Genomic DNA, 21507 nt, shown 5'->3' on the forward strand with positions numbered 1-21507 from the left:
AAATAAATAACTCTTGGGGGACTTCTCCTTGCCTGCCAAAATGTCACAGGCAGACTTGTGCACTAATCAGGCTTCACAAGCTATCGCACACTGGCCGGGTGCTGGGCTTTCCCCAGAGATTGTTTGTTCCTGTTTGTAAAAGGTTCTGCTCTACTCGTACCGCCCAGACACCGGCACTCAGGTTCCCTTACTCCTCTGGCTTTTGTACCCTCACCAAGTTTGCTCTGCAGCTTCTAACTTCATCAAAGGACTGAAGGAAACCACCCACGGGGCAGCGCCTCGGAGCAACATTAGGGCAAAGAAAACCTTCCTTTGCACAACCGCCCCTTGGGAGGGAAAGAGGGATGTAGAAAAAGCTCTTGCTTTTCACTCTTTGAAAGGGAAGGGGCGGGGGGGGCAGCGAGACGCTGACATACCCTGGCGCTGGAGAGCCTGCACACGGCGCGGTGCTGGCAGCCGTGCTGGAGTCCCGAGCTGCTGCCGCCGCTGCTGCTGCCCCCGGAGTATTTCTGCTTCACCATCCAGTCCTCCAGCCCTCTGCGAGCCAGAGAGGCGTTCACCGCAAAACTATCACCTAGAAAAGAGAAGACAATGCCGCCGCTGAGCCGCCCGCAGAGCCCGCCCGACCCCCGCGGCCATCCCCGGGACCGGCCGGGGCTGGAGCCGAGACCGGCACCGGGGCTGAGACCGGCACCGGCACCGGGGCTGGAGCCGGGACTGGGAGCGGGGCTGAGACCGGCACCGGGGCTGAGACCGGCACCGGCACCGGGGCTGGAGCCGGGACTGGGAGCGGGGCTGAGACCGGCACCGGGACCGGGGCTGAGACCGGCACCGGGGCTGAGACCGGCACCGGGACCGGGGCTGAGACCGGCACCGGGGCTGGGGCTAGAGCCGGGACTTGGGAGCGGGGCAGCCGCGCAGAGCGCAAGGAGAGAGCGGCGGAAAGTTGAGGGGAGAGGGCAGGGGGCCGGGGGCAGCCGGCCGGACCGGGGAAAGGCGTTCAAAGTTACTAACAGTGAGGAGCCATCCCTACCTTCTGGACTTTCTCTGGGTTTACAAACGGCAGCTAGGCAGATCCGGAGGAGAGTGTGTCGGGGAAATAATAAAGGAAGATCGTTAGACACCAGAATAAAATCACAGCAACAAACCGAGTAAAATCCGAATAAAGGGTAAGGGCTAAGGAAGTAGCAAGTGAAAGGAACTAACCATGTTTCGAGTGAAGTTTCCCCATCTCTCTGCATTGATCTGCAATTACGATTCATTTGACTGTTTTCAGTAGGGTCAGGTTCGCTTGTTGTTATTTTTTTGTAGATATATATAATCCCAGCGTGTTTAGAAATCCATGTGCTCCGCTTCTCCCTGCTAACACACAAGCGAGCTCAAATCTCAGCTCCTCTCCTGCAGCACGGTCCGGCGTCCCCCTCTCCGCTCCAGCCTTCCTCCTCTCTCCTCTCTTTCCCAAAGACAGAGGCGGTTACAAAAGACCTTACTTCACCCACCGGGGAACATGATTGACACCTCATTGAGATTAGACCACTTGCAGGCAGCCTCCGCCTTCCCATTGGGCCGCGGCGGCAGATGAAAGGGGCGAGTGAGCCTTTTGGAGGCTCAAAAAGGAAAAAGAAAAAAAAAAAAAAAAAAGAAGAAGAGGAAAAAAAAAAAAAAAAAAAAAGGAGCAGCCGGGGCGCGTTTCACTTCCAGCCAGGCACGGGCGGCGGGGCCGGCCCCGCTCCGCGCAGCCCCGCGGGCTCGGGGCGGACAATGCGCCCGCTGCCCCCGGCCCGGCCCCGCCCGGCCCAGCGCCGCCCTCCGCAGCCGCGGAGCCCCGCGGGCCGCGCCCCGCCCGCAGCAGCCGCGTCCCGCACGGCCCGGGGCCGGCCCCGCCGCGCTCCGCACCCTCGGGCTGCCCGCGGGCCCCGGCTCCCCGCACGCTGCCTCCCGGCTCCCCTGGACCCGCTGCTGAGCCCCTGAGCCCCTACTTGGCCGTGTCTGGATCGCGAAGGAACCGGCATGTCTGGAGAAGCGGTTGTTCTGCTGACTTCTTCGTGCGAATTGTTTTTTTCACTGGCATCCCTTCGCACACGAGTGATTCTAACGAAGTCACCGCTAATGGCAAAATGCAGTTCTCAGGGTCAGGTCCGGAACCCTTTCTCAGTGATTCAAAATGTTGGCAGCAAGAGGACAAAGTCTCTCTCAGCTTTTTTTCATTATTAGTTAAGTAGATGAGATTTACAAAGAATCTCTCCTACTTCTCCAGACTGTGAATGGTGTATTTTTTACACATGGCATAAACTGAAAGGAAACTTGCTGTTTCATAAAGACAATTCTCACAGTCATTAAAATTTTGCTTTCTTCCTCTGGCTGGTCATTATATTTCTGTTTATGAAAATCACATCTCCCTTGAGATCCTTGTAGTTCAACTAGGAGAGATAAAAGGGAGTGTGTAGAAGATTCAGAACAAGAAAAAATGAAGACTTCTGAGAATTTAACTCAAGAAACTACTAGTCAAACTATGTAGGGTTTGACCCAGATGGGCCTGGTCCAAAAACTTCAAGGCCACATCTGTGCTTTCAAATCCATACGTTTCAAGCACAGGGAGGAAGGAGTTAGACTTGGGAGCTCATCTGAAAAAAAGATTCAAAGCATATGTAGTAACACTTCTGCAGGGAATTGTGACCGAGAGAGGACGGTCAGGCTTGGAGCTCATTTTTAGAAGGAATTCCAAAGCACATGGATGTGGTGAAGGTTTGGTATGAAACAACTGCACAGCACAGCCAATGCAATGCCATTAAATGGACTGTTTCAACCCAAATTTTTCTTTGGATGATTGCAAAGTAATTTCTCCCATTATTCCAACTATTTATCTGTCTAGCGGAGAAAGCCCTTGCATTGTGAAATGCAGCCATTGCAACAGCATCAATTGCTTGTCAAATGGCTAATAACATGCATCTTTTGTGAATTTCTTTTTTATGTATTTTAATAATTTATTTGGCCCATTTTTTGTGTTGTGCATTTAAAGTGACATATTTGTTCATTTGAAGTCTGTCTCTTGTTTTGGAGAGGTGAAAGAAAGGAAGAAAGTTATTTAGATGAAGCAGGCTCATTGGGGCATGAGCCTCACCTAGACTGTGAAAACTTGTAAAAATTTTCTGATCCGTATTAAGAAATTTGAAATCCTAAACCTCAGGTTGATGTATACACAAGTACCCTTTGAAACTTCACCAGAAAATATTTTTTTTTTTGGAATATCACTTATCTTCACTGTTTATGAGAAATAGAGAACAGCTTAGCATAAGTGACCCCAAATGGGATGGGTCTATCCGTTCATCTTTGTGAGATGCTGCTCACATTCAGCTCTTGGGAATGAAACAAGGCCTTAGAAATGTCTCGAGTTCAGCAGGTCTGCTGAAGTGGCCAGGGGAAGAAGCCTTGGCTTTCACAGCAGATTACAGAGGTCCACTTGTGTGAGGAACTTGCATTCATAACACAGCCACTCTTGTGCAGAACTGCCTTCACATATGCAACATTTGTTGGAGTTTAAAGCAAGCCATATCTAACTACAGTTGATGACATACCCTGCAAAACCAAGGTTCTCACAGGGGAGCAAAACTGACAAAAGAATCCCAAATGTCAGTGACTGACTCCATGTACAGTGGGATTCATGCCTGGGCTGCTTGGGCACAGGGGTAACACAATTACAAGCTGGTTTACATTTCTCTGGGTATGAAACACAACTGCTGCTATTCTTCCTCCATCTGGGAGAAAAGTTTTAGTTACTCTCAAAATGACAAATCTTGCAATTCTTAGCATGGGTTTACTCAGACATCAGATTCCAGTGGATTTCAGGAGAATTTAGCATGATGTAACAACAGGAACCTCAAGACTTGACTCAGTGTATAATGATTCTCAAGCTACAGGGATCTCAAGGCATACAAAGCCCTTTGTTTTTCCTTCCATGGGGCCAGAAGTGTGTTAAGTTGTGACGTCTAGTAAAATATCAAAGTACACCATTCACAAAACAGTACTAATGATTAAAGGATCTCCAATCCAACCCAGTGACTTCAGTGGAATTCTTAAAGTTCAAAAGCTATGACATAGAGTATTATTCATTGCCCTTTCATTCGTGCTGACTACACTCTGCTTCTTCAGAAGATGGAAAACTCTTTTGAACCTTGCTATACTATGAAGCAGTTGATGATAGGAAATATATCTTAGCAAAGGAACAAGTGAATTACACCATTCTAGGAATTAATTTTCAATATTCAATAGCATAGCAAAATTAATGATAATAGTTGCAATAGCAAGAGTTACCTGATAGGTGAAAGCACCATACTGATTTTCCTGTCCGGGTAGTGGTAAGATACTGCTTTCCAGTTTTTCTGCTTTATCTCCTTCCTTTTCTTCCCCTCTCCTGCCATGTTCCCTCCAGCTGGAGATGAAAGAAGTCTGGTATTGGCCTCCCACAGTCTCAGGTGGGTGCTGTTCTCTTCCACCTGGAAGTGGCATGCTGGTCATGCTACACCACCTCCACAATAAGTGAAGGTTGACGTGTTTTTAAAAGTTAAGAAGCCCCATGTAATTCTTTAAAAAAAAAAAAAAAAGGCACACAGAAATATTGGTCCCTCTTCTGCATTAAACAATCTAAGTCCATATTGAACAGAAGTGTTTTAAGGACAGGTTGCTCAGTTGTGAAGGAAAAACATATATAATTTTAATGTTTCTGAAGATGCTTCTGCTACTCTCAGCAGCATTGCCAGGGACAACATGGATCATATGTAATCTCTTTATATTGCCAGGATCCAGCTGATACAGAATTTCTAACCTCATCTCTCTCAGAATCACAGATGGTCATAAGCCACACTCAGCCTCCATTTCAACCACGTTCCAACCAAACCCCTTTTACTCCATCAACAAAGAATTGCCCACAGCAATGATACCTCCTCAGCAGTTGCCTCAATCACTACCCTGCTGATGCATTTAGGGCCACAAACCCTGTTATGAGCATTTAAATTTTGGTTTGGTGGCCACATGAGTGCTTTGACTGCTCATTCCCAACACATAAATGGGATGCCTGTCACAAGACACTGTTTTAGCTTTTGGGCCTTTGTCCTTGTACCTCTGGTCTTGGCAGTTTTTTCAGCACTTTTGCCTCAGGCATTTTTGCAATCTGTCATGTTAGCACCTCCTGGCTTTAGCAACTTTGCAGCCTTAGCTTATTGCCTCAAAGCTTTGGCATGAGTCTGCACTGTGGCATCCTTTCAACTCCAAACATACTTGCTTCACAGGTTTTCCTTGGGTTTTTCTTGGATGTCAGCAACTGCCCTGACCCTAGAGGGGGAAGAAAGACTGATCAGCAAGTTCAAACAGTGTCTGTGCAGCAGAAAGATGTCTATCACAAATGAGCACATTCACTACATCACTTGCCAGATATTGCACATGCTCAGGTACCATGAGAAATTTTTCCAGTCCTTCTTCAAGATTATTCCTATAAATCTTCTGAAAGCCTGTGATGATTGCCTGGAGAAAACCCTGGCAAGCTTCATAGTCCCAGATTGTCAGACCGCTGTGTCTTCATACTCCAGTGGCTATAGTTTACATGATTAAAGTATTTTGTCTTTCTCTTCTCTTCAAAGGCAAGAAAACCCATCAGCTAGAGATAGATGTTGAGTTTAAGGGCTGGTAGTTCAGGGTGACAAGTGCTGATTCAGTAGACGAGCTGTTTTCCACAACCACCAGGAGACACCCAGCTGTCCTTTGTACTGCCTCCACTAAAATACTCCTTTTCAGGTAGTATCACACTGCCTTTTCATTGCAGTCAGGAAAATTACTTAGAAGTCTTAAAATGGAAGAATCTATGATGATGAGGATAAGATTCATGACAGGTTAGTCTTGGTTTTCTCCATCTAATACGCTGAGACTCCTCATCAGCAGCTACCTTCAGTGAAGGTCTGAGTTTAGAAATGGTTTGTTTTTGTGAATTCCTAATCGCCACCTGTTATGTCCTGCAACTTCTCTCTCAAAACCTTTGCAAAGCTAACTCAGTAATCCAGATTTCAGCTCACCAGCAAAGTGGAAAGGTGAAAAAAATCAGTTGAGGCTGCCTAAAATTAGTGAGATTCCTTCTACCATGTATCTCTCTGTAGCTGAGCAAGCTGGGCCAGGGTTTTCCAAGCAATTTAGAAACAACTGGCTTTTTTGTGGGTGTTGGGACCTACAGTCTGTTTTCTTGGAATCTGAAATTCTCCAGAATAAATTGAAAGATCACACGAAATCAGCAGGAATTTTTCTGTCATCGTTTCCCCAAGGAAAACAATGTTCCTATCCAAATAAACTGAACTTACAGTTTATTTACTAATCCAAAACCATGGATGTCCTTCATAAACGGAATCCATGAGTTATTTTAAAGTGTGATTTTTTCTGAGTTTTCTTTTTCCAGTGGATATTTTGTGGAGATAAAATTTGCTAACATCTGTAACAATATGCAGAGAAAGAGGAAAAGTAACTTTTTTTTCCACATCATGTATACTGTACTACACATAAAAAGAAAAGAAGCAAAGTAGAAAGTACTGCCATGACTTCAATAATCAGAACCTTTCCTTTAGCATCTAAGAAATGACAAGTAAGAAAGTTTTAATATAGGGGAGGATTTTTATTTGCATTTCTTAACAATAAGGGTGGTTTATACTCCACCTGGTGTCTTTTCTCACATCATCTTTTATGGGCTTCTCTCAGTGACAAGTACCTTTGTACAAAGGTTTCCTCCCCCCCTCTCCCCCTTCTCTGGTTCTAACTCTCTAGCAGGCTTCAGCATACAAACACAATGGGAGCATTGAAAGGAAGACAGTGGGACACCTCCTTTGATCTTGTGTTCTAATAACTTGTGTATGTTTGTGTCCAAAAACAATGTTCCAAGGCTGTGAGGACTGCTGCTGCCGAAAAGAATACTCATCACAGGGGCAGTGGAATAGTTAAACCATATTCAGGGGAGTAAAGTACTGGCCAATAACATAAACAGCAGACTGTAAACTCTACTAAAATGCTTTGATGACTGAAGAGAGCCCCACTCCACAGCTGACAACACAGACATCATAGGTCTGTTCAAAGCATTGCACTGAGGGTCACCATTAAATCATACAATTCCCTATTACTTTTCATATCCATTCTAGAGGATGCTCACTGCACATGGACAAAAGAAACATGTCTTGCATTAAAGCAAATGGCTGCTGTCAGATAAGCCAGCTGAGCTCCTCCTGCTCTGCCGCTACTTGCTCAATGTTGTTGGGGTTTTTTAAACTGCAAGAAGCTGGATTTCTGTTTTCATTTTTCATTTTGTAACTCACTGGTGCTTTTCTTTCTGCTTTTCTTTCTTTCTGGAAAAAAATTATTGCTGGAAAAACAATTGGCATGGGAACAAAGTAAGACCAGTCAGACCTTACATACAGAGCACACTGCTTGTGTAGAAGTCACTTCTGACAAAGTGGCAACCCACAGCAAGGGGTGGAGGAAGGAGAAAGTTGCTAGATCACTGTCTCATTATTTACAATATGGGGTGGTAAAGTCTTGTACTGTCACGCATTGACAACTCTGTGACCTTTGGAAAGAAAATGTAAGAATCGGGATCTGTACCTATATTTTGTATTTAGGTTCCATCTCTGGAGTATTTTCAGCATATTGGAAAATACAGATTTGACAGCCACCCAGGCCTGATTTCCAATATGATAGCATTAGCAAAACTCTCATGAAATGTGAAAGGCTTGAATTCAATTTGTGGTGGCTCAGCACAGCACTTCTATGTTAGCTTTGCTTTTTTTTTTTTAAATAAACATAAAGTTTATTGAAGTTCTGTTGCTATAGTAAACATGGTTGGTGCTGCGCTTACAAATAAGTAAGTGTAAGAAGTGTTAACTTAATAAATATCTGACAAGGATAAAAAATATTAGTAAAACTACCTTTTAAGCTCTGCATGAATTATAACAATTCCAAAGTGTTTTGGCAAACACTCATAACCATATTGTACTGGGAAAGAAAACTTTACTCTAAAAACTCTGCCCAGACCACCATATCACTGTACATGTCTGGCTCCAGTAACTTGCCACAAGTATTTTGTCATTCTATTTAAACTTGCCCATAAAATAATGCCTTCTTTTGAATATTAAGATACAGCAGAATAAACCATCAGGTTTATCTCCAAGTTGCTTACACGTTGAGTCATTGGTGACTACTGATTTTCCCCACAGGTACCCTGTGCACACCAAGGAGTGGTGCTGGTACAAAGCCTATGATGCAGAAGGAATATAGAGACTGACACAGGTGAGGGGCTGAGGCACAGGAACTGCCCTTCTCCATTTCCCTGTGTGTGTTTTTGCTCTGCAGGACCAAGCAGAGCCCAGCTGCCCGTACCCACAGACAGTCTTGGGGGTGAATTACCCAAGAGTACAACAGAAAAGATCCAAACTCTTGGCTGTTGAGCCTGGTCCTGGCTCAGTGCTCAGCCTTTGTGCAGCTTACCAAGGCTGTTGGATCAGAAACAGGCTCGTTTCAGGCACAGACCCGGGGAGATGCAGGCACACAGCAGGGGCAGAGAGCGTGTCAGCACTGCCCAGCACAGCACACACCCGCTCCAGGTGAGCAGACAGGGACAGAGCCCCATGTGCAAGGAGTGCCTTGCAAGGAAAACAGAATTCACTTGAGCAGTTCAGCTCTATCGAGGCCACCAGCAGAGTGCACAGAACTTGATCTAAATTGTCCTTGCTGTTTATCTATAGTCTCTAAACTTTGCTATGGAAAAGGGCTTTGTTTTCAAAATTTAATTATTTTTTTTCTTACAAGGTGCATCCAAAGGAACCACAACAGTGACTCATATAGATAAGACACTATCCTAAATGACCTTAAAATCATCCTAGGACTTCTACATGGAAACTTCTGAAAGGCTGGCAGATGGACAGATATAAAATGACCAAGTAAACCCTGAACGTTTAATTTATACTTCTCTGCTTTTGTTTTCCCATTAACAGCTAGTGTTATAAGACTTTGCTTCTATCAAGCACACTGCACATTGATTTAACTTGTGTGCTCGATACATGGCCTCTTCACTGTACCTCTGCAACATTTTCTTATGGCATTAATGACATAATTATTGCATTCAGATAGGCTGCATTAGTTTGAATGAAGATAACCCATGGAGATCACTTTGCTGCTCTGTTTTACTTTCTGTGTCCTCTTACATTGTGCATTTTCAAATACATGACAGAAGCTACAGGAATTCTGGGATTTGCATAAAACTAACAAGCCCTCAATTCTTCTCCTGGCATTCATAATTTTGCCATGGTGGTTTTGAACTATTGCCAGACCACATCTAACCACGGCAGCATTTCTGCCAGCGTCCTCCAAAAGCAGGGTGCATCATAGCGGGCTTTCCCTTCTGCCTCTGTTCTGGCAGCCAAAGGGTAGACAAGTGAAAGAACTCAGGCACATAAACCACACACCTTGTACTTCCTCACAGCCTCCCTTGTAGAAGCCTATTGCAATATCTTAAGAGAATCTTTCCCTATAAGGCTCCTTCAGTACCATGAGGCACATGTAGGACTGTGGCTGGGTCACTGCTGCTAACACCACATTCACACAATAAGAGAACAGTGTCTTGTTTATTCATCTAAATTTAGATTTTAAAAAATACAAATTCCTGAACACATACTAGATAGAATTTATCCTCCTCTACAGTCAATGGAGAGAAATGGGTGATTCATGTGACCTATTTTATATGTCTCTATGAAGTTGAAATGAATCATCTTCTAAAAGTACCTATTAGGACATGATTTGTCTCATCTTAATATAGACATTTAAAATAGGTCAGATGAACAGGTTATTCCCCTTCCTTGGCTATAAGGGGAGACCAGGTCACCAGTTCAAGTGAAGATATTGTAGATAGCTAAAGCTGGGTGAGATGCATTCCACTTTGTGCATATGAAGCAAGGTTTTGAGGTTCTTCTTCTCCCTGGTCTTGAAGGGAGATGTGACTTTTCTTTTTTAAAACACTAAAAGAATGTTCCTGCATGCTATGCAACATAAAACATTGAGAAGATCAGAGGGAACAAAATGCTACTGCACTGGGCAAGGCTCGGGTGGGATGTACAGAGATCACAGCTCTGTCACTTTACAGAAGACAGTGAATGTGTATGTTAGCGTGTGTTAAACCCATGCTGGATGTAGTTGTGGGTCTGTGGAATGTTTCAAGGTGTGTTTTCTGTCTCTGCAAGGAGTTAGAATGTCGCCACAAGAAGTTTGTTCCTGCTCTGCTCTTAGGTTTTGCTCTAATCAGCCCTCCTGTGCAGAGAGATACTGTCCAGAAAAATACTGTGACCAGATGAGCCATTCCCATCAGCTCAAGCAGACAAATACATGCAAGAACAGCTGTGCAATCTCTGCTCCTCCGGAACTCCCAACCAACTGAACAGTGGGAGTACCATAGCTTACACAGGCTCAAGCAAAGTTTGGGCAAACCAACATGAGGGAAATCCAGTGACAGTTTCTAAATACAGAGAAGTAATTTCAGACTCAAGAATTCCCTGAATAACAAGTTGTGAGAGACTGAGAGATGATTGAGTGGAAGTATCATGATATGTTAACCCTATTATATTCTTCCCCAGGCATCTACTTTTGGTCACTGTTAGAGACCAGTGCCCTGTTCAGCAATTCTTGATCTACCTACCACAAAAAAATAAAATGGATCATGAGTGTTTCAGACCAATTGAAGAAGTTCAATTAGTATAGTCCCCGTGGAAGAGAGGAAGAAAATTCTTGCACTGAGTTCAACTAAGCCACTGAGCTGGTCTGGAGGCTCCATACTGATTTCAAGAGACCCATGAGGTACTATTCAGTCTCTTCATGTCTGAGTAGCTGTACAATAATATCCACATTATTAAAATAAAATCTTGTTTCATAAGACAGTTTCCTCATATGTTCTGAGTATTTCCAACTGAGAGTGGGAAGGCATTAATAAAACTGGATTTAAAATTCTACAAATCAGCATAAATCTCTATGGAAAAAGAATATACTTCAGCTCTTCCCCACTGTTGGATTATTGTTGAATACCCCATGGTTCTCCACAAATTCTTTTCTGTAGCACAAACCAATGAGACGGATAATAGAACTTTTGTTTATAAATTCTATATTCTCTTTACTATAACGTCTAATATTTTAATAGCTCATCTTTCACACAATGGAATCATACTCAGAATTATGGCACCCTGGCAAATAGTTAAAGAGTTTAAATGTATCAGTCTTAAATCAGGCCAAACAGGACTAACAAACGAAAGCTGACATGGCCTCCCCCTGGTCACAAAGGAGGAGGTTTAACAGTATTTGGCTGCTGTACTGGTTCCTTGGGTACAGTGCTGGTGCCACCTCCAGCTGATCACAAGGCTCTGAGCCCAGCAGTTCAGCCAGGGTTCAGCCCACCTGCCTGTGCCTTCATCCCTCTGTCAGCAAGGATGTTACTGTGTTAGACTGTCAGAGGTTTTACTAAAGTCAGGATGAGCAATATCCTCTGCAACATCCACCTTTCTTATAGAAAGCTGCCAGGTCTGCCAGGGATTATTCCCCCCTCCATAATCAATGCTGAGCACCCTCAGTCACCTTCTGTCCTAAGAGTGCTTGGAAATGGGTTCCAGGGATTTGTTCCTCTGCCTTCCCTGGGATCAGGGTGAAGCTGACTGGTCTGCGACTCTCAGATTCTAGTCTCCTTTTTGTCCTCCTTGAAGATATGTGTCACATTTGCTTTATTTCTGTCCTCAGAAGCCTCTCCTCTTCAGTGACAGCAGGGAGTGGCCTCACAGAAATCATCCAGCTCCCCCTGAGTGCATCCCCTCAGCTCCCATGGACTTGTGTACACCCAGCTCCTTTAAACACCCCTAACCTGACATTTTTTCTCTGAGGGTGAGTCTTCATTGCTTCAGACTTTCTCACTGGGCTCAAGAATCTGGAATTGCTGGAGGCTGGTTTTACCAGGAGAGAACGAGCTGAAAAGTTCAGTGAGCACCTTGGCCTTCTGTGCCCTTTGTCACCGAGCCTTCTGCCTCACTCAGCAGCAGACCCACATTTTACCTGCTGAAACACCTGCAGAAACCCTTTTGTTGCCCTTCCCATCCCTTGGCTAGTGAAACACCAGCTGGGCTCCAGCTTTTCCAGCCCCAGCCCCACATTTGCAGGGGTTGCTGGAGTCTGCAGTGTGGAACACGCCTGGAGTTGGTGTCCTGAGCCAATCACAGATTCAGTGTACCAGCCTCAGAACATGGAATGACCTTTTGTACAAGCTGGCAGGAGATTGATTTTGTAAGGACCGCAAACTACCGCAGCCATCCATAATTTTCACTTTACCAATTAAAAAAAATCCCAAATGTATATCTCTGCACTCATTTAAAGAAAATTAGACAAAAGTAAATATTACAAGCAAATGTAAGAGTTTCAAACTGCTACAATGGTCCAAGCTGGGATCAGAGCTGTGCAGAAAGTTGGTTTTCTGCTATGTAGGAAATTCCATATTTCATTCTAAATGAAAAACTCTTTATTTATTTTCATAATTTTTTTTTTAATTCTTTTTGGATTTAAACTGATGGTTCTGATTTTCAGGCTTTTCTTATTACAAAAGAGTTTGTCTTCTTAATTTTAAACAATGGGCTAAAAAGATACTTTACAAGGTCAAAATGTTCTATTCCAAAAGTATAAAGAGCTTCTGTTTCAAGTCTATTCAAATATTCTGCTCCAGTATTTTAATACATAGAACACTGTGAAAAGTAAAACATTTATATGGATTGCCATTTTGCAATGAAGAGCAGTTCCACAATACATTTTCTGATCAGTTCCAATTTGAAATGTGAGAATACAGAGGTTATGTTTACAAGTTGTTTTGTGTCTTCAATGGTATTACTTACCCCTTTCCTAAGGGCAAGGATGACTCAGAAAAACATGATCAAAAATTCAGGTCCTAGATATAACAAATATAGTAATTATATTTATTATTTTATATCTTTTTAAAGATTTAAGATATCATCTGAAAAAAAATAGTTTCCAATTCTGGTTAATCTGATTCTTTATCCGCCTAGGTTCATCTTCCCAGAGATTTTAGTGAGGAAGGTACACTTTCATTTCAAAAGCAATCCACTGTCTCTATTTCAGTTCTGCTGTAAAGGAAGAACATGTATTTCTGTCAGCTTCCTTTACAACCATACTGCAGGGTGCCTCTGATTATGCTAAACATTTGGGCCAGTTAAATCCAGTTAGCTTTGTTTTATGTGTTTTTACGCTGCAGATTGTTACATTTCCTTTGTTAGGGCACTGGGGTCTTTTCCACCACATGAAATGCAAAAATTAATAATACTTTGTTTTGCTAATACTGAGTTAACAGTCCCAACATACAGCATCCAGCCTGGTCCTGGACAAGAATTCTGGACCCATGAGATATTCCAAATAGTACAGACATAATCCTATTAAAAAGATAAAATAATATAAGAGAAAACAAAGCAAAAGGAATCTTAAGTATGTATATTCCTCTTTAGGCTTCACAACTGAGCAGTCCCTCTGAAGCCATCACATTTCATTACAGTGGAGCTTTCTGGTCCAACCCTGTGCATAGAAAAAGCAGCTGCATATCCTTGAGTCCTTTCCAGCCTGCATTCGGCACAGATTTTGAGTATAGGATGAGCATCTGACCTTTAAAAAAATCTTAAATTCAGAATATATAAAACAGGCTGCTTAGCCATTCTTCTTATTTCTAAAGGAGATTAAATGCAGTTGAAGAAACTACACTGCATTCAGAAACTGGACCCTTTGGAAGAAAGGGTGACATTTTCTCCAAAAGAAAAAGTCCACAGACTAGGACTTTTCAACTGTTTCAGTATAAAAGAGCCAAATATAAAGAGCAGGAAACCATTCTGTACTTTCAGAATAATGTGAAAAAGACAACCCAAGAGAGCTTTAATACCTGAAATGCTCTTAAATCCTAAAGAAAGACTTTTTGTAATACTATATCAAAAGGGGAAAGGGAAATAGCCCAACACAGTGCTTCCCTTTTTTCAGCATGATATGGATGTGGAAAGTATGTTAATTCCCGTATTCTCAAAGGAAAACAAATAGCATAAACAGACAGACAGGAGAGGAAGAGAGCAGTATGTTTAAAATAATAGAGAAACCCACCACTCATTTAAGCTGTTAGCTCTGGGAAGGCTCAGGCTGTGTGTCCAATCACAGGACCCACAGTTTATGTCAAGGCTTGTTTCAGATGCATTCTGCACCAACTCCACCAAACGCAAACACAATTAGAGCATTCAGCATCAGACAGTAGGAGATCCCCTTTGATGTTGGGATAAAATGAGGATATGCATGGTTTTGTCCAAAATGACAACCATCCCAGGTTTACTAATGGGTATCTAATAGAAAAAGAGAACTTTATGATGCTCATTAATTACCAAACTGTCATGTGCTTCTGGCAGAAAGAAAGTAATCCTCTTCTCCAGATTAGACAGCCACCACAAAGGACTTCAAAGAACTTTCAGTCCCCTCCCCTGAGAGCTGCCTTGCATAAACCTCACAGCACTAACCGTGCAAATTAAAAGAAGGGAGCAGTTGACAAACCCTTCCTGAAACATGCGCAGTCTATTGCTGTTGGCAGTTCAGACACGAGCCCTTATTCTGCTGGCAGATGTGCACATTCTCTGTACAGAAAACGTGCTCTAAAATTCACACAAAACTTTACAAATTACCAGTAAACAATGCTTTTCATTCCTGCTCTCAAACCCGGAGATATTTGTGCTGAAGATCCTTTGGCAGCAATAAGTTATTTTTTAAGAACGTGAAAATGTAGAAGAAATAGAGCTGAAAGTCTAGTTCTCAGAAAATTCCCTCTGATGCTGTTCTTAATAAGGAGCAGCTAAAGTATGCCTTTTCCTGGCAATTCGCCACAATGGGTATAAAGGGCTACAGAAATCATCCAATATGAGAATGGATGTGTGAGGGAGCATGAAGCACTTACAGCGATTCTCCTAGTTTAAATGGTCAGACATTTATGGAGCTGGAGATTTTGCCTTCAACACAAATTCCTCCCCTTGCTCTTACATTTCTATAAACTCTTTAGATGTAACTTTTGATTTTTTTCCCAGAGACTGAACTACAGTCTTCAAAGTAGGCAGTACATTTCACCTATTTATGATTGTCACCCAAACCGTGCATTTATGGTTGTTTTCACAAAGGTCTGAAACAGTGATAAAGTCTGAATTATCTCTCAGGAGGAGAGAGGGGACAGGTACTTGTGCTGTTTGGATGACACGTGAATTCCAGAAGACAGGATTGTGCTCCCCAACATATTTGCCTTTTGTTTTCTTTATTTGCTCACGCAGATTCAAATCACTTTACTGGCAAGGTGAAAGACAATGAGCCCCATTATGATTTAGAATCTGAATATCCTTATTCAAAGCATCCCAAGCAGCATTTGGTTAAAGCTGTGTGCCTTGGTCTTACCAGACAGATCAAATACCTAAAAGGTGCCCCACAAATTTTATTTTTAAAAATTAATTTAATTTTTTATTTAAATAAGGTCTTGCTCCAACCAATTTGAGAGACATTTTATAAAAATGATTGCCAAAAGCATACTGCTATCCAAAATAGGACTGGCTTCATGTTTCATTAGAACATTAGTGTCATGGGGAAGTAGTGCTGATTAAGAAATAGTTCTATAATAAATAATTATATTTGTTTTAGTACTATTTAGACCATCAAAAACTGTTCTTTTTCATACCATTTCTCAAACAGCACTTCTTTGGTACATCGTGGTGAACCTGTTCCAAACCCTAAACACTTTGAAAGATTCTCTTCTTCTCAAGTGAAGTGTATGCTACTTCTCAGTTTGATTTTTAAATAGTGACAACATACCCGGGAGAAAATAGATTTAAGTCTCCTTTTTTGTTTAATGAGTGATTTAAAGCCTTAAAATCTTTAGGTTTGCATCAGAAATATCATGTGTGCTGAACACATGACCAACCTTGGTCAGAACTAAATATGTAAAATATTAAATGAGACTGGCTAAAATATGTTATTCAACCTTTTTAGTGAAAAAAATCATCTTTTGAAGAGTAAACCCTGCAACCATTTCAACCTAAATAAGATTTTCATAGCAGAGAAATGCCAAAACTTTGAAAATATGAGCACAAAACTGGAGAAAATGGAGTTTTGTCTGAGAATTCTTTCTCTTTTCACATTCCATTGATTGTATTTGAGAATCAAAAGTACATTTCCTGATTGTCTCTACAGTTAAACCCTACATTGTTGCTTTTACTCATTAAACATGTTCCTTTCTAGAGTATTCTTTTTCTATATTAAGAACTCCTAAGGGTTCCAACATTTCTGAATTACCATGGGCAGAACCTTGACTTTGCTATCAGGTCTCCAAAAAGAGCATTTATAATGGACCCAGTTATGCATGACAAAATAAAAACTTAATATTTGAATGTGAGTGAGTCTATGTTTGGTCAGATGCAGAGGAGCTGCCTGATAGGTGCCAGCTCCAGCTGTAGACCATGGGAATGAGAAGTGCCCTACACTGGGGGAAAGACAAGCACTGTTCACACTGTGATTCTAATGAAATATGATTACAACCATAAATAGTACCATTGTATTGTGCTCTTCATGCCAGTACTTCTATCTGTTGTTTTCTCTGGTGTGAAATCATAAAAAAAATTTTAAATTATTAATAGAGACAAACCAAGTATTTGACTAGTTTGCAAGTTAGCTTAAGATAACCAGAGTTGTAGGCTAAACAGCCACAGGATTTTCTTTTCTACCTCTTTTTAGAGGTTATCCACTACAGCTGAAAATCCAATGCTCATCCTCACTTTGTACTTGCAATTCAGCTAATGCAAAAAAAAAACCTAACCCAAGACATAATCTTTAACTCAACATCCTCTGTTAAGAACATCCTCCTCCACCTTCTTCCCCAAAGATAGCCAAGAACTGTAGTTCCTTCAGTATAAATTCAAAACACAGCCATGTACCAGCCTCTCTGAAGAAAATTACCTCTAGCCCAGCTGAAACCAGCACAGAACCAGAGTCAGGAGTGAGGCACTCCCAGTGTCACAGGCATCCATTTCTGAGGCAAGTTCTCTCCTGGTAGGTGAACAAAAGTGAGGCATTCATACTCCTTCCACCTCCAGGCATTTTTCTATGATTTTTGTCACAATAAGACCAAAATCACAGTTAATTCCTGAATGGCTACATCTCTGGAGACACACCAGCTTCCAGGGTATGCCCACAAAAATGTGATTCCATTTGTTGTCTGTTCTGTTTAGTGAGCTTCGATGGAGAACCCTTGTTCCAAAATTCTCTGGTTGGCATCAGACAAACAAGTCATTCTCCTGACTATAAGATAATTTCCATTAGTTTTCATTTGGTTAAGTGACAGTTGAAAGAAAAGAAGTCCTGGGAAAATTTTAGAATAGGATGATCCTTGCAGGCAGAAGTTGAATTGGTTTCAATAAAAAATGCAACCACAGAGGAGTTTGTACTGAATTTTTTGAGCTGCATTTTCAAACAGGAAAAGTGAAAGAACAAATGAAGGCAGCGAAAAGGAACCCAAGTCAAATAGACTCAAACATGATCTGAGAAGAGATAAGAAAGGAGTTTTAGGGTAGAGGGATGGATGGAAAAAGGCCTGGGTCTGTGAGTGCTGTTATTAGTCCCAGCTATGCTCAGGGAAATAGAGCTCAGTACATATTCTTTGTGACCAAACAGATTTGTCCCAGGGAAACAATTCACTCCATAGTCAACTTCTCCTCCTAACAGAAAAAGGTAAAGTTGGTGAGTCCCTTAGGTCAAAAAGAGATCAGTGATGTTAGCAATGAGGTCTAAATTATAAGCACAGAACATTCAAGTTGCTGTTCCTTCTCTGACAAAGTGCAAGTTCTGGCATTTTTTCAATTCAATGTCAAACTCAAATGAATGGCTCACAAGACACTCAGAAAGGCCAGTAGGGCTTTAGCAGCCACCTAGTCTGATCTAGCATCAGTGATGTTCCAAAATGTTTTCCCCTCCAAAAACTGGAATCATTCCTATCCAGGAGCAGCCCTTGATGTGTTGGAAGCAGTCAGCATGGGGCATAACTGGCTACAGCATCACTAGGATGTGTAAGTCAGGAGGGAAGGAAAAGACCCCACTTGAACTGGCAAAGGACACGAGGAAATTTGTATTTTTGGAATATTCAAGTACTTGTAAGGTCTTCCAGGATAAACAGGCAAGGAACCAGTTTATACACACACAGATGCATCTGGACTTGCAGATCAAGATCAGGGGAGAAAAGAAGCAACAGTCATTCCAGGAGGCTCTGGATTTGCTGATAGAACTTGACCCTTTCCCTTTTCTTCTCAGCAGTGAACTTCACAGGAAAGCAACTGGAGCTGGAAAAGATGCCAGCTGATTGCTGTGAGCTGAGACAGCACAACTGGGAGCCTGATCCTGGGAAAGCAAAAGTCTGAGGTATTTTGAGATGTTTCTGTGCAATTTCTACAGCAATCAATTCAACCCGTAGAAAAAGAGTAAATGGGAGCAACTGAAACATTAAATGAAGTCATTAAACCTGCTAGCATGAAAAACTTTCCCCTAAAAGGAACTGGCCAAGTCCCCAGGTGATCATAGATGCACAGAAGTTTTAAGAGTGTAGGAAACTGATTTGTGAATTTGCCAGAAGTTGAAAACTTCAGCATAGGTTGGATGAGAAGGAGGAGCCCTTACAGTAGTCAGCAAAGAGTCGTTGGGCAGTTTTAGGAGTTCATTCCATACATACAAGATACACAAGTGCACACACAAAGACTGCTCCTTTTCTAGTCTGCTCATGAGTTAACTTTTCATAGAGTGAGCCCAGAGTCCAATGGTGGAGGCTGAGCCTGTAACAGAACCACGAGTGGTGCTTTGGATCAGGTAATGCTCATGTTCCATAGTACTGTACCTCCTGGGAAATGACTTTAGTTCAGTAGGACATTTCTACTTGAATTTTCAGGAGAACAAATTTATGATCTGGGGGAACCATGTATTGCTGCCACAGTTTTATAGATTTAACACAAACAAGCTTACATATAGGGATGGCAATAATGCTTTGTCCATTATTACCGTACTGAAAAATTAGCAAATGCTGTCCCAACCAGAGCAACTACCAGGTAAAGACATCCAAATAAAACTACACAAGACAAAAACCAGATGGCTCCCTGTGCCCCTGTTAACTCCTGTTAATATGCCTGAAAGAACTGTGTCATCAAAAGCATGAGTACACCCAGAATTTATACAACTGACAAAGTTCCCACTTCATTGACTGGAACAATGGATTTGTTCTTTCAATAATAGCTTGCAGGGTGCTGAAATACTTACCTGAGAGGGATGCTGTATTGGAACAGAATGTCACAGTGAAATCATCTGGTAAATGAAGCACTCCACTCCAGCATGCAGTTCTTCAGATAATCATGCTTAATGCTTTTTCCATCACAGAAGAAAATCTCTGTATTTCAAATTGAAATAAAGATGTGGGATATGGAACAATGTACAAGTTACTACTGGGCCTTTCGAGACAGAAGTAGTCTGGCTGCATCTGTTGCTGTTATGAGTCTCTAAGCTGCAAGCTGACAAATATCCAGGTTGTTTCTTAGTTTAGACAACTTTGGTCATGAGCTTTTGTAAATAACCAACAATTAATATTTCATGCAATCTCTTTTTCTGAAGCTGTTTGTTCATTCTATTATGTGATTACTAAACAAAGACCGTAAGCAAATATAAGGGTAAGGTGCCCTTTCACAAAGGAGAGCAGATATCAATTCTGAAACTCTACAAACAAATGTAGAGTAGAAATGCACCTGATCTGCTTGTCTTATATCTAGAGCAAACATTTCTAGGACACTTGAACAGTTTTGTATCTTTAAGAGAAACATTCACACAGCTCAGACATAAGAAAGTTGCTACAAAATGGGGCCTCTATCACGGGGCTAACACCTCACAGTATCTCCTTTACAGTCAAGTAACCTCCATTTCCTTCTTATTTCAAAGCCTTCTCATAAGTTTTAGCCATATGAAGTGACAACAGTGATTCAGAGATACAGTTCTTTAGGTCCTGTTTTCATCACGGAAAAATCCCCACATGCTAAGCCTAATTAAAGCCTAACACACCCTTTTAAAACAGCTCACACTACCCATGCAACGTTCATTTTCCTGCCACAATACCATATTGCCCTGCCTGCATTTACTGTATTCTTTAAAAGCATCTATGAACCTTAAAGAATGGCTTATAATTATTCCATATAGCTTCAGCTAACAAAATATAGAGCATGAGCTCATTTTTCCATAGAGCATGATGGAAAGCAAGGAAAAACCAGTTGGAGGTAAATGGTAAAAACCAGTCATTTGTACTAATGAACTGTGCTTTAAAATAATCTCAGTGGGCTGAACCACAGTCTTACTCAGAAGCAGGTCTAAACAAATCCTGAAGTTATGTGGAAGGGATTGTTGGAGTTGCCTAAGCTAGTTAAGAGCCTAGAATGTGTTAGGGTAAAGGTTCTGTACTGGATTCAGGTATACCATGGGATGGTTGGGATATTGCTTGGGATGAAGCAATGAACACATTCACAGCAGCAATGCTGATTGGAATCCAGGTATTTATCGTGAGTGTCACATGTTGAAGTAGGGCTATTGAACAAATGGAAAATATTAGCTCATGATCAGATAGCAGATGCTTTCATAACAGAGAGACATCTATTGTTTATATGACTCCTCATATAGGTCACTCTATGGGTGATTGGAAATAAGTTAGTCATGCTTACCTGAAGTGTTAACCACATAAATGCTTTCATAAAATCACAAATTACCCATTTATCATCGTTGGACACTTACCAAGCTTGCAGCAAGTGTGCAAAATGCTGATACCCACAAAGCACTCCAGATGAGTCTCTGGTGTACCCAGCCAATGACAGCCCATAAGTTTGGGATATAATAACTGATCTTGAGAGGATGATCAGAGCAAATAAACTTATTGCCAGATTATATTTGATGATATAAAGTTAACAAATTGAGAAAACAGCTCTATTTACTCTGAAGGCTCTTCTGAGGGTGTTTGTATCTTGAAAATAATCCCAATGTTAATGCAGAATTGTGAGTTCATTTGCTATTTAAAAAAATAATCAGCATAATAGCTGTTAAGAAGATTTATCTGATGATCCTGTTGAGGGTCAGAACAGCTTATCTGTTCTTAGAACTGTAAAGATAATATTAAGCATGCAAAGGAGCAGCTATGGATCTAGACAAAGCTGCTCAGTAAATCAAAAGGCTCCCCTGCTATGTTACACAGCACACAAACAGCTTTAGCTCCAGCTCTGCACACACTGACAGCTACTTACATGAATTTAAACACTAGGACACAACATTAAGATGATATTTTCAGAGCAGTGTGTTTTCCATTCCAGTGTCCCCCACTCTCTGGCAGCCTTCTCT

General features: G+C 41.8%; 1 protein-coding gene across 1 annotated transcript in view; it reads right to left on the bottom strand.

Moving 5' to 3' along the window:
- NKD1 (NKD inhibitor of WNT signaling pathway 1) overlaps window positions 1-1653 on the bottom strand; it is a 107117-nt gene extending 105464 nt beyond the window's left edge. The window contains exons 1-3 of the mRNA XM_066327877.1: window positions 1207-1653; window positions 1034-1066; window positions 417-574 (exon numbers count right to left, since the gene is read on the bottom strand). Coding sequence (XP_066183974.1) covers window positions 417-574; window positions 1034-1066; window positions 1207-1231 — 216 coding nt within the window. The 5' untranslated portion in view covers window positions 1232-1653. The remainder of the gene's footprint in view (window positions 1-416; window positions 575-1033; window positions 1067-1206) is intronic.
- Between the last annotated feature and the right edge of the window lie 19854 nt (window positions 1654-21507).

The sequence above is a fragment of the Sylvia atricapilla genome, chromosome 12 (genome assembly GCF_009819655.1).
Source record: "Sylvia atricapilla isolate bSylAtr1 chromosome 12, bSylAtr1.pri, whole genome shotgun sequence".
In the NCBI taxonomy this organism is placed as follows: Eukaryota; Metazoa; Chordata; class Aves; order Passeriformes; family Sylviidae; genus Sylvia; species Sylvia atricapilla.